Source organism: Paramormyrops kingsleyae, chromosome 10, assembly GCF_048594095.1.
Source record: "Paramormyrops kingsleyae isolate MSU_618 chromosome 10, PKINGS_0.4, whole genome shotgun sequence".
NCBI lineage: Eukaryota > Metazoa > Chordata > Actinopteri > Osteoglossiformes > Mormyridae > Paramormyrops > Paramormyrops kingsleyae.
In genome coordinates, this window is record NC_132806.1 from 20,789,599 (window position 1) to 20,803,228 (window position 13,630).

General features: G+C 48.9%; 2 protein-coding genes across 2 annotated transcripts in view; both read right to left on the minus strand.

Annotated features, from left to right (window-relative positions):
• Positions 1–12,888, minus strand: part of LOC111843587 (proteinase-activated receptor 4-like) — a 62,787-nt gene extending 49,899 nt beyond the window's left edge. Inside the window, exon 1 of the mRNA XM_072717465.1 lies at positions 12,875–12,888. The gene's annotated coding sequence lies outside the window, so the exon portion shown is untranslated. The remainder of the gene's footprint in view (positions 1–12,874) is intronic.
• LOC111859811 (proteinase-activated receptor 4-like) lies at positions 5,557–7,371 on the minus strand. Its single transcript, XM_023842819.2, has one exon. It carries the CDS (start codon positions 7,326–7,328, stop codon positions 6,297–6,299), a length of 1,032 nt encoding a protein of 343 aa, XP_023698587.2. The 5' UTR covers positions 7,329–7,371; the 3' UTR covers positions 5,557–6,296.
• Positions 12,889–13,630: the final 742 nt, after the last annotated feature.

Below are 13,630 nucleotides of genomic sequence, written 5' to 3' on the forward strand. Positions count from 1 at the left end.
AGTTGTTTCCTCCTGCAGTCCAACTCAAGCATGCACTTGTAAAGTGAACGCACATTGTCTGTTCTAGCCTACACAGGGGGGGGAAATGGTGAAGCATTGCGCATGCAGCTTATGAACCCGGAGAGTCAAAGACAAAGCAAAAGTGCACTTTCCGTGTGGGAGGTCAGAGTGGAGGAAGCCGCAGGGGGTTGCTGCAACGCCTCCTAAGGGAGAATGCAAATTACAACTTAAGGACAGTAGAATGACAGAATCTGTGCAGAGGTCTAAATGCCATGCTATACTGTATTATCCTGGGGGAATCACACATGTGATGCAATGCATCTACCTGGATGTGCGTGTCAGACAATGCCGACAAAGTGTCCTCACTCAAGTCCTCCTGAACAATAAAGGTATACATAGGTAAAGATGCATCAACATTGGGCAAACCTAGTCATTTCTACACTTAACTGTACCTGAGGATCACAGGAGGTACTGGGCTCTGCAGGTGGCTGGAGCACTTGCATATTACCCCCCTCCTTGAATTTGAATTTCATGATTGTACAGCGTGATAATTTGTGCAATGTTATTGCAATATTACCCTGCACATAAAGGGTGTGTCAGCGTGCGAGTCGGCGAGCAGGGAAGCAGAGGCGAGAGCAGCCAGGTGGACGGACAAAACGGGGTTTATTGGGGTACGAAGCAGACGGAGACTCACACATGGGACTTTGACGATGACAGATCTGGGGAAAACTACTCAAGACGTGGACTAAATACAAGAGACTAGGTAAACGGAACAGGCGACAGGTGAGAACAATCAGGGTAAAACAGGAGGTAATGAGGTGGGCGTGGCACACAGTAGGAGCGGACGGAGCGGGGTGTGACAGAACCCCCCCCCCCAAAGGCGCGCACACCGGGCGCGCCCGAGAGGAGGCGACGGACGGGACGAGGGAACAGGACCTGCAAGACAAAAGCAAGACATCAACGGGACACAGGAAACAAGACAGAAAAACAGAACAGGAACAGGGACGAAACGAAGGACAGGACCTGACAAAGAACAGGAAAGGCGGAGAGACAGACCGAGAAGGGAGACACAGAAGGAACACCCACAGGCGACACGAAGGGGCCAGGAGTGAACAGAGGAGACACAGAGGGCAGAGGAGCAGAGACAGGAGGCAGAAAGGGAAAGGGAGGAGGAGCAAGGGGAGCACGAGGGAGCCCAGGCGGGCGACGGGCAGCGGCCGGAGGGGCCGCAGGGGAGAGGGAGGAGGGAGCAGGAGGGGACCACCCAGGGGCCAAGGGAACGGGACGAGGGAGTGACGGAGGGGACACGGAGGGAGCAGGAGGGAACACCAGTGAAGGCAGGCAGGAGGGGGCGCAGCCGAAGCCGGGGAAGGCGCCGTCCGACGCCCAGCCGGAGCAGGGGGGCCCGGAGGCGACCGACATGGAGCCGGAGGCGGGACCGAGGACCGGCACCGAGGATCCCGGGCCCGACGCCTATGTCCCCGTCCCTTACGGGACACCGAAAGGCGGGGTCCTGGGGGGCGTCGGCCTTGCCGGGGTAAGGGTGAGGGCGTCAGGAGGGAGGCAACCAGCGGGGCAGCCGGAGCCTCGGGCGTGGCCGCAGGCGGAGCAGCCAGAGGCGCGGGCGTGGCCGCAGGCGGAGCAGCCAGAGCCGCGGGCAGGACGGGAGAGGCGGCCTCAGGCAGGGCCGCGGGCAGGACGGGAGAGGCGGCCTCGGACGGGGCCGTGGGCGTGTGGCCAGCAGGAGGCGCCTCGGCGGGCACCACAGGAAGAGCGGAGGCTGCTGCAGGCGTGCGACCAGCAGGGGCCGCCTGGGCAGGCGCCTCGGGCGTCCGGTCAGCAGGGGGCGCCTCGGCGGGCGCCGCCAGCACGCGACCAGCAGGGAGCGCCACAGCGTGCGCCGCCATCACACGGCCAGCAGGGGGCGCAACCGCAGCCACCTCAAGCAGTTCAGGCACCAGCAGGACCGGCAGTTCAGGAGCCGGCAGGACAGGCGAGACGGGCAGGTCAAGAGCCGGCAGGACAGGCGAGACGGGCAGGTCAAGAGCCGGCAGGATAGGCGAGACGGGCAGGTCAAGAGCCGGCAGGACAGGCGAGACGGGCAGGTCAGGAGCCGGCAGGACAGGCGAGACGGGCAGGTCAGGAGCCGGCAGGACAGGCGAGACGGGCAGTTCAGGTGCCGGCAGGACAGGCGAGACGGGCAGTTCAGGTGCCGGCAGGACAGGCGAGACGGGCAGGTCAAGAGCCGGCAGGATGGGCGCCGCCATCACGTGGCCAGCAGGGGGCGCCGTCGCGGGCACCTCCATCGGGCGGCCAGCAGGGGGCGCCGTCGCGGGCGCCGCCATCACGCGGCCAGCAGGGGGCGCCGTCGCGCGGCCAGCAGGGGGCGCCGTTGCGGGCGCCGCAGCCAGAGTGGTGGCAGATGCAGGGACTGCAGGCAGAGCAGGCAGGACAGGCAGAGCAGGCAGGACAGGCGGGTCAAGCAGGACAGGCGGGTCAGGTGGGTCAAGCAGGACAGGCGGGTCGGGCTGGACAGGCAGGTCGGGCGGTGCTGCAGGCAGATCGGCGGCGGCAGCAGGCAACGCAGCCGCGGGCAGATCGGCGGCGGCAGCAGCAGGCGGTGCCGCGGGCAGATCGGCGGCGGCAGCAGCAGGCGGTGCCGTGGGCAGATCGGCGGCGGCAGCAGGCAGCGCAGCCGCGGGCAGATCCGGAACATGCAGGTCCGGAGCAGGCAGGAGGGATGCCGAGCGCGTTGGAATGGGGAATGCCGTCCCGCACAGCGCGTATCCCGCCTAGACCCAGGCGCTCCGGCCGATAGAAATAAGCCTCCAAAGGAGGCGGCTTCTCCGGGTGGAGGCTCACCAGGCGGGCAGCGGCGGTGTCGTCACAGGCAGGGAGAATAGAGCAGGCACCTAGGAAGAGCGTCGGGGCGGCTTCTTCCCCTTTTCCCCGTCGCCTTTTTTTCTTGCGCCGACCGGGTCCGGTAGGTGGGGGCGGAGTTACCTCCGTGCTGTCGAGCGGCTGGAGCTGTTTCTCCCTCACCCGGCGGACGAGCTGTTTCAGGAGGGAGCGTACCTCCTCTATGTAGCGCCCCTCTGTCCGCGGGTTTACACCCTGGAGGAGCTCCTCGCTACGCTCGACGAGGGTGTAGCAGCTGGGATCCTCTTGGATCTCCGGCTGCTCTCGCCAATACGCTACCTCGTGCAGCAGGACGAGCCAGAGATCCTCGCCCTGCTGCGGTGCGTCTTTCCAGAGATCTGTCATTCTGTCAGCGTGCGAGTCGGCGAGCAGGGAAGCAGAGGCGAGAGCAGCCAGGTGGACGGACAAAACGGGGTTTATTGGGGTACGAAGCAGACGGAGACTCACACATGGGACTTTGACGATGACAGATCTGGGGAAAACTACTCAAGACGTGGACTAAATACAAGAGACTAGGTAAACGGAACAGGCGACAGGTGAGAACAATCAGGGTAAAACAGGAGGTAATGAGGTGGGCGTGGCACACAGTAGGAGCGGACGGAGCGGGGTGTGACAGGGTGCACATATCTGAGGCACCAGGGTCTGACCGGACACCACCCTCAACTAGTGCTGTAGTTCTCGAGACCGGTCTTGGTCTCGAGATCGGTCTCGAGACCAATTTTTTGTGGTCTCGGTCTTGACTCTATTTGGTCTCGGTCTTGTCTTGGTCTCGGTCTTGTCTTGGTCTCGGACATAGCGGTCTCGATGGGATGGGGAGAAAAAGAGAAAACTGCACATCCTCACAGAACAGTATCATTATTTATTACGCGCCTCAATTCAAATGCAACCAGTCAGATGCATCCATTTCAAAAACGTTACATTTTATAAATTTTTTCCACGGACACTGCCAGTGCTTCACAGTCCACACACATCATACACATTGTATCATACATCGGCAAAAAAATGTCCGAAAATGTCCGCGAAGTCTATAGCATAGTTATAATTCAAATAAATTAGGTATTTTACATTGATTAGAAAGCACGGTCTTGGAGGTGCAAGTCAATCTGGAGGCTCATTCTCTTCAATTCAAAGCAAAGGATCATTAAATAGCTGTATTCATAGCTTACCCGAGGCCTCTGTCCCTGGTATAAGAGACTTAATATGAACATCTTTCTGGTACATCCCATCTCTTTCCCTTGACGAGGTCTGATAAAATGGTTATAGGAGAGGATTGATGAGAATATTATTTTCCATCAGGTCTCGTAACTATGACAAATCTGGGAGATTTTAAATGAGAGACATATGGACATACGGACAATATAATTGAAAAGATAACATGAATTTGATTTAACGAGTAATGACACTTTACAGCAATGCCTTTTTTCTCTACAGTTGATCTGGGTAATGTGATGTCGATTCTAGCCCTAGTCTGTTTTCAGTCTTGGTCTTGGTCTTGGTCTCAACCAGTCTTGGTCTTGGTCTCGCCTTAGTGTGTCTTGGTCTTGTACTTGGTCTTGGTCTTGGTACCCTCAAGTCTCGGCAGTGTCTTGGTCTTGATACCCTACGGTCTCGGCAATGTCTTGGTCTCGGTTTAGGCGGTCTTGACTACAACACTACCCTCAACCCCCTCCATGATGGGCCGTCCTACGTTGTTGGCTACTGCCAACTCTTCAGCACGACTGAAGACTTCTGGAGGTGGCCCTCCACCCGTTGCCTTTATAGACAGCTTTTTCTTATTAGCTGTGACACGTAGAAACACACTATTATCTGGAGGCTACACACAAATATTTCATAATGAGTATAAATACATAGCCGTACCACTTGTCATGATGTTTTTATATTTCATCCTGACTTGCTGCCAAGTACGCTGTGCAGTATTACTGCATCTAGAATCATATCAGTTAAGTTACCATTAGGTTTAAATTCTGAGTAACATCACAGTAATGGAACTTTAGAGAGCGTTACATTACTTAACAGCAAATAATAGGCTTACTTCTGAATTGTGACGCATTTGTGAGCCTCTGTATTTATTAACAGTATTTCAGTTCTTTTCAGACAACGCTTCATAGTCTAATCAGCGATCGTTGATTTGAACTCCTCGTAACCTTACATGATTATCACGCACTCTGCCTCCGTAAGGTACAGAGCTCGCACCATGCCTTGCGCTGCCAATCGTGCTCCATTTATGTGAACGCGCACAAGCGCCAATTAAGTTAACACCGATTGAACAAATCAACATCTTAACTGCCATCGTAGTACTGATTAGCCCCGATTGATTCAACCTGATTTTGTCAACCCCGCGTTCGCAAATTACCTCGGGGTTAAGTCTGATTTGGTTAAACCCCCTTCGTAGTACAGGCGACTGGTCAGCATCACATTCCCAGGCTGCAGTTTTGTTGCCAGTCCACCCCTGCCAAGGTGAATTGGTTTAGTCTTGACTCTTGGTTGACAGTGTTGTGGGACTGGGAATGTATTGATGCTCGAGGGCCAAATTAACACTTTGAAAGGGTTTAAGTCATCAGGTGCCCAGTTAGAAAAGAGACAATGAGTATAATAAATATGCATAATGAAATGGGCTAGTGTCACGATGGGACACAGTAAAGGATAGAAAGGATTTATTACAGACTGAATACAAGAAAGGAACCAGGAAACACAGGGACCATGAGGGGTCAAAACAAAGACAAATAATATAAGACTAGTGTGTTTGTTAGCCATGAGTGTGTTTGTTAGCCTGTGGTGCTATGTTGCTTGCTATGCTATTACACATGGAGCGACAGAATTCTGTTTTTTGTCAAACTGGATATAACATTGGATGTAACATTGGATATAATTTCACACTTTCATCATGATAATGTGTGTAGCCTCCAGCAAAACAATTACAACCTAACTAGCACATTATTAATTTGGTTAAGCGTCAGGTCACATCATAAGGTGTGTGACTGTGTTGACTAGGTCCTGAGCTCAGCAAGGGGAATTCCTGCTGTAAGCTAACTTAAAATATGTCTATATTATACTAATATTTTGCATATTTTGTGATATATTAAGTCTTTTGGGGTGTCATGCCTAGAAATAGCCAAGGAGATTTGCTTCCTATTCTGAAAGTTTGCGAAATTGTGTATAATATGTACATTTAAGTGCTTTGAGTTATGTGCTTGATGGAAGAATAGGATCCGTAGAGTGATGATGACTGAGCAAAACTCACTGCTCTGTTTAAATAAGATAGTGAGCTAATTGTCACTAGTACAGAGCAAGAGATGTAAATATTTTTTATCCAACAATTACATCTTTCAGACATTTTACAAACTTCCCATACAAAACTACTTTAGATCTATTCTGCATCACACCTCCTGGCACATTTCCTGGCAAAAAAATTTCATCTGCCCCCAAAACTTAGACAGCAAGGTGCTCCTGGATTGGCTGCTGCTTGACAAATGTATGCCGCTGTTATTGGAGGATACTTGTTGCCCAGCACAGCAGCAGCAGAGCACCCTGAGAACTTTGCCCCTGAAGTCATCAGACACATAGTTGTAGATGAAGGGATCAATGCAGGGACCAAAGCAGCTGAAGGCCAGGCTGACTACATAGGGCACATAGACTTTGTAATTTTTGCCTGCACACTGCAGAAGCAGGAGGATGTTGCTGGGGAGGAAACATGCAAGGAAGACCAGCAAGACCAGGGCGGTGAGGCACGCAGCGTGGGAGTAGCGGTGCCCACTGGCCAGAAGGGTCTTCAGCACGGCGCCATGGCAGAACAGAATTACCAGCAGAGGGAGCAAGAAGCAGAGACTGAAAAGGCTGGCATAGTAGGGGAAAAAGAAAGTGGTCAGCAAAGGCTCAAGCTGGGCATCATGACAGGTGTTGATGGGAGGGTCGCTCAGCTGGTAGGACTGGCGAAAGAGTAACAGGGGCAGCATGGCCAACAGGACCACCACCCAAACGGACACACTCATGGCCAGGGAGGTGCGATGGCTGCGCAGGGTCAGAGCACTATAGGGGTGAACCAGAGCTATATACCGGTCTATGCTGATAAATGCTAGGGTGAGTACTGAACCATACATGCTACCATAGAGAAGAGCTATGACCAGTCGGCACAGTGGCTCACCGAAGAACCAGTTCAAACCAGCAAAGTAGTAAGTGATGCGGAAGGGCAACATCAGAAGGAGGAGCACATCCAGCACTGTCAGGTTGATGAGGAGGATGTTGGATGGTATCTTCTCCGTGTGGAAGATCAGCACCCAAAGGGCCAGAATGTTCGCTGGGAGCCCGACAAGGAATGCGACCGAGTAAAGGACGGGCACCACAATCACGATGGTGGGGCTCTGGATCTCCCGCTTGTCTTCTTCTGACACCAGGATGAAAATGCTGTTCATCTGGTTGTGTGAGATGACAATGCTGTTTGTCTGGTTGTGTGGGATGACATTGCTGTTCGTCTGGTTGTGCGGGATGACAATGCTGTTCGTCTGGTTGTGCGGGATGACATTGCTGTTCTTCTGGTTGTGCGGGGCGACAACCGAGGTGACAATGTATGTTGCCTTCTTTATCAAAAATTCACCTAATGAGAGACAGGAACAGAGGAGTGCAATGAGTATCACCTTCCTACTACTCACTTTGGTCAGGGTCCCAGACATCATAGGGCACAAGACAGGGGTACACCCTGGACAGGTCACAGAGCTCCTGCATGCACACTACACGAGGAGAACCTGTAAGCTCCCCAAACAAAAAGCAGAGGCGGAGTCAAGCCCCCAACCATGGAGGTCTGAGTGTTATTCACTAAACCAGTGCCTTTTAGTGATGGGCAAAATTACTCTTTTTTTTGGGGCACAGTTCATTTCATTCAGTTCACTTAGAAGATTAGTTCTGATCACCCACTTGTGATCAGCCCATTATTTAGGCTAAATAGTGTTAAGGAGTAAGCTAAATACCACTAATAAGTCATGTCAATATTGTACCTTAGCTACTAATATTTGTTAAAAACACACACCTACTTAGTCAGGTAACGAGTTCAAACACTAATAATTTTTGGTTAAAATAATTTAAATCATGAAAATGACGCATCTCTAAAATCCAGTCCCCTATATGCACACTCTCTTCCACATTCCGAGTCCGCCAGCTATTTCACTTACGGCACTTAGTACCATGAAGCTAGCAAGAATAAGCAAGACTAATGAACCAGAAGTACTTCCGCTGTCATGGTTAGAACAAAGTATTTTTCAAAGTATAAACATCTGTGCTCTGATATATCAATGTGACTTATGGCTTTGTGAGATTACATCAACATCCCCAGTGCATTTTTGTACTCATACCCCCCCCCTGTATATTCACATCCAGGCCTCCACATCAGTACTCATGCTGAGCAGAGATGCAGGCAGCTCAGGCTCAGAGGACGCAACTCACCTAGTGTAATGGTTGTCTTGGTAGTCGGGAAGTTTGGTTGGGGGCGCCAGTGCTGGTTGGGTGGGCCTCCTAAAATCCAAGAGAGTACCAGTTAGTCCTTTATAGGTTAACCAGCAGTTTAATAGTTTGTTTGTTATAGGTGCTGATGTGGAGGCCTGGATGTAAATATCCAGGGGGGATGGTGATTACATAAGGCCCAAAGCATGTAACTAGGTACCACTATGTTTCTGAAGAATGATATGAGCGTTTCTGGCAAATGTCAGTCATTACTTTCCTATAGAAATTTGTACAGCCCACTTCAAAGTCAGAAAACCTCTTTAAAATATTGTGCTGGTCTCATCAAACATCCATAACAATATTTAGCCCTGTTCCATGAGTGGCCTTGAGCCAGTGTATGCTTGAAGCTAGTAAACATGACGTACAGCCGGAGAATTATACAATTTTGTCATATTTTATGGCTCGCAGTTAACATTACAGTTAACATATTTTCCCTCAGACTGAGCTTTTGCAGCCCTTAATTTCACCCTCAGATCATACTTTTTTGGTGGCATGGTGCTGAAAAAATAACAAATAGTATGAACATCTTCAAGGCAGGGGTAGAATCAAAGGCATGAGTACAGGAAGTGCCCTTTTTATTTTGGAATTTGCCTGCCCCCCCTTTTTCAGCGTAGTTCTACCCCTCTTGAAATACTCACTAACTTTGTCTGAAAATGCTACATGTATATATGCACATACATGTATGCAACTGTAGGGCTTCGTGTACATTGCAATACATCATGCAAGCGTGGCCTAGGCTTGTGATTCAATTACCTTATAAGTGACTCAAACATTACTCTGGCACAAAAATGACCTTTTCAGAAAGTTAGTTGTAAACTTTTGTGATGTTTTTCTATAGTTACAGGGTCATTTTAACACAAATTTTGTTGAGACCTTGATTGGAATGAAAAACAATAGACCTTGATTATCAAGGTCATGGATACAGTATATGGCAGCACTACCTTGAGACCCTCATGTGGTGACCCCTAACACCAAAGGCAGTAACTTAATTGATTATGGATGTGGGAGAACCATGTACTGTATATTGGTCAAACTAACCACATTCAGCTGTTATAAAAATGTAACGTACAGCCGGAGAAACTTGTTTTATGCCTATTTCACATATTTTTCCAAACTTGTAATTAAAACTCAGGTGATATGTAACCTTATGTATAAGGTTGAAGAAAAACTTCTTGTATCCATAAAAAAGGTACAGACACATGGTCTATTTCCAGTTAAAACAAGTACCTGAGTGCTTACCTGTTCTAAACCAATATGCCAGGAAATAAGACCTGTGTAAATGAAGGAAAAACCTGGAAATCTATTAGTGTAACCTTATTGGCTAGTATATTTCTACTTGATTGACAATAGCAAGAAAATTGCCAAATTTCTTCAACTACACATATATCTGAAGGAATTAAGATGAAAAAGGACTGTCTTGGAATTAAATACATTTTATTTATTGTCTTTTGATGACTATAGTAAAATTAGCCAGAAACACTGAAATTTGCTATTTTTCAAAGAATCGCACCCTCCAGGCGCAATATCTTGGCTCTCCTTGATCAGAACATGAGAAAAGAAAAAATTTTAAGATTCAGTATCATGTTCTCTAAAACCTCAAAGTAATTACAACAGTGTTTAATCATTTAGAAAGGAACTGCAGCTTGAAAACTAGAACCAACCCCTGAAAATACTGGTGGTACCTAGTTACATGCTTTTAACCATAAATGCACTGGGGATGTTGGCAAACTACATAATTTCTTCAGTACCATAACGAGCAAAAACACTTCAAAAATGTACAAGAACTCTCAAGGGAAAAAGGAAAGTAAAGGACAATCCATCTTATTACCTGTCGTGGCCAGTTCCGAATCCTCAACCCCTTCCCCTGAACCCTCGTTCATCAGTGGGAAGGGGAGGCTGGTCAGGTTGCTCTGATCTAAAATCCAGCCGAGTGCCAGCAGCAGCTGCAGGGCTCGAGTCACGGGAGGCCGGGCCATGGAATCGGGAACCTCTCTTTGTAGTGTTCTGTTACATTTGGGTTCTGCCTGCATCTGCTCCAAGGGGACAGGATGTGAGACAGTCTAGCCTCCCCTCTATACAGAGCTTATGGGCTTTCCTCTTTCCAGGAACCCCCTCCTTTCCAGTTTCTAATACAATCATGTACACACACTTAGGTACTTTGGCAAAAAAAAAGTCACTCAATTTAGTATTTTGTTGGACCACCTTTAGCTTTGTTTATGTTGCAAATTTATCATGCCATTGTATCCACGTGCTTATGCAACATCACAACATTTTTTTATCCAAAGAAGAGAATCTGTATTGATGACAGGTTACGAAACACTCCATAAAGTCCAAAAGACTTTCAATGGGGTGAAGGTCAAGATTCTGCGGTAGCTAATTCATGGGTGAAAATGTTTCCTCATGCTCCCTAAATCACACTTTGACAATTCGAGACTGATGAATCCTGGCATTATCATCCTGAAATCCCCACAGCATTTGGAAAGCAAAAATCCATCCATCCATCCATCCATTATCTGCCGCTTGTCCGGGGTTCGGGTCGCGGGGGTAGTAGCTTCAGGAGAGACACCCAGAACTCCCTCTCCCCAGCTACCTCTACCAGCTCCTCGGGGAGGACGCCGAGGCGTTCCCAGGCTAGCCGAGAAATATAATCCCTCCAGCGAGTCCTGGGTCTGCCCCGGGGTCTCCTCCCTGTAGGACATGCACGGAAAACCTCTCCGGGTAGCTGCCCAGGAGGCATCCGCACCAGGTGTCCAAACCACCTCCACTGGCTCCTTTCGACGTGAAGAAGCAGCGGTTCTACTCTGAGGCCCTTCCAGATATCCGAACTTCTCACCCTATCCCTAAGGGAGAGCCCAGACACCCTGCGGAGAAACCTCATTTCGGCCGCCTGTATTCGCAATCTCATTCTTTCGGTCATTACCCATAGCTCATGACCATAGGTGAGGGTAGGGATGAAGATGGACCAATAGATCGAGAGCTTTGCCTTTCGGCTTAGATCTGTATTAGCCACGACGGACCGGTTAAGCGCCTGCAAAACTGCAGACGCCGCTCCGATTCGTCTATCCAGCTCCCGATCTCGCCTACCCTCACTCGTGAACAAGACCCCGAGATACTTAAACTCCTCCACTTGAGGCAATACGTCTTCCCCAACCCGAAGAGGGCAAACCACCCGTTTCCGGCTGAGAACCATGGTCTCGGACTTGGAGGTGCTAATCCTCATCCCTGCCGCTTCGCACTCGGCTGCGAACCGCCCCAGAGCACGCTGGAGATCCCCAGCAGATGAAGCCAACAGGACGACATCGTCTGCAAAAAGCAGCGAGGCAATCCTGAGGCCACCAAACTGGACACCCTCCACACCCTGGCTGCGCCTAGAAATCCTGTCCATAAATATTATAAACAGGACTGATGACAAAGGGCAGCCCTGGCGGAGCCCAACCCGCACCGGGAACACGTCCGACTTATTACCGGCAATGCGGACCAAGCTTCTGCTCCGTTCATACAGGGACCGAATTGCCCACAACAGCGGACCCTGGACCCCATACTCCCAAAGCACCCCCCACAGAGCACCTCGGGGAACCCGGTGGTAAGCCTTTTCCAAATCCACAAAACACTTGTAGACTGGATAGGCAAACTCCCAGGCCCCCTGCAGTACCCTTGCAAGGGTATAAAGCTGGTCCAGTGTTCCACAACCAGAACGAAAACCGCATTGTTCAAAAATTCTTTTCACGGCCCAGCAGCGCTAGTCACCCGTTGGCCAAGGTTCATACATGGTGAATTACCAATAGTTGACATGAAGGCTTCCTCGGGGTAGCAAAATTACTGATACATATGCAGTTGAAACCAGAAGTTTATATATGTAAACTTGATGAAAGTAATAAAAATTAAATTCTCTCTCTCTTTATTCTGACATTTAACATCTAACAAAAAATGTTGGTGATCCTAATTGACCTACAACAGAAAAAGTTTACTTTGATTTAATGTTAGACAGTGAGAAAAAAAAGTTTTTTGTGTCTTTTTCTGAAGTGTATGTAAACTTCTGGTTTCAGCTGTACATGTGCAAACAATTACAGACACATAGTCAATTTAAACCAAAATTTGCCTTTACTCACACATGTCCCTACACACAAGCTTACACAAACTCGATGGTGGTGCAGGAGGTAGTGCTACCGTTCGGCAACCGGAGGGTTGCAGGTTGTAGGTTTACATAGATTGTAAAGCGCTTTTAGTACTCGTAAGAGTAGTAAAAAGCGCTATATAAATGCAGTCCATTTACCATTTACCATAATGCACAAGTTTGTAAGCATACACACTCACATACTTAACAGGGAACATCCAAGTACATATGGTTTCAGTCAATGGTGTACACACCCCCACGTAATCCCAAATTGGTAGCTCAAACTTTGGCCATTTCTGTTCCAGAAACAGATCAGAATAAGTGTCACCTAATACTCTGAACCAAACATACCTGACAGAAGGTTTAGCTGAGCAAATCTCATGGTTTTGAAGTGGGCAACCACAGTCACCCAAAGTCAGTTTTCTGGCTACGCCACTGCTTCGCTGATGGAATATAATGAAATGAAAAATAATCAAGGACCCCTTTGGTGTTTAATCTCAAAACCTGTGCACATAAAAACCACAAGCATATGTGTGATACGAGTGCACAGAACAGCATCTGAAAACTCAACCTCTCTACGCGTTCCCATCTGCACAGTACAGCACTCACTTGCTAGTCAGGCTGAATTTTAATTCTTTGGAGGCGGGATCAGTGGGTAACATTTCCTCTCCTTTGATTGGTCACTTGGATAACTAACTATGATTGGCTGTTTGCTTTGGAAGAAGATGAAGTTCACCAATCAGTCAATGAGGGAATAGCCAGGTATGCATTCTGTCATGGAGCTAGTAAGTCTCACACCAAATTTGAGGTGGTACTCGGAATCATAGATATATGTATGTGTGTGTGTGTGTGTGTGTGTGTGTGTGTGTGTGTGTGGTCCAGGTATACCTTACTTTATGCGGACCAAACAACGTGATGAATACCCATTTTTTTACCTTATGGGGACCATAAACTCTATTTTATAAAATCTGTGACTGCAATGAAAAAACTAAAAATGCAAAAAACTGTTGTATTTTGTTTGGTTACTTTTGGTTATGGTTAGGGCTGGGTAGCGGTTAAGGTTGTCATAGTTAGCATTAGCATTTTTCCCATAGAAATGAATGAGCA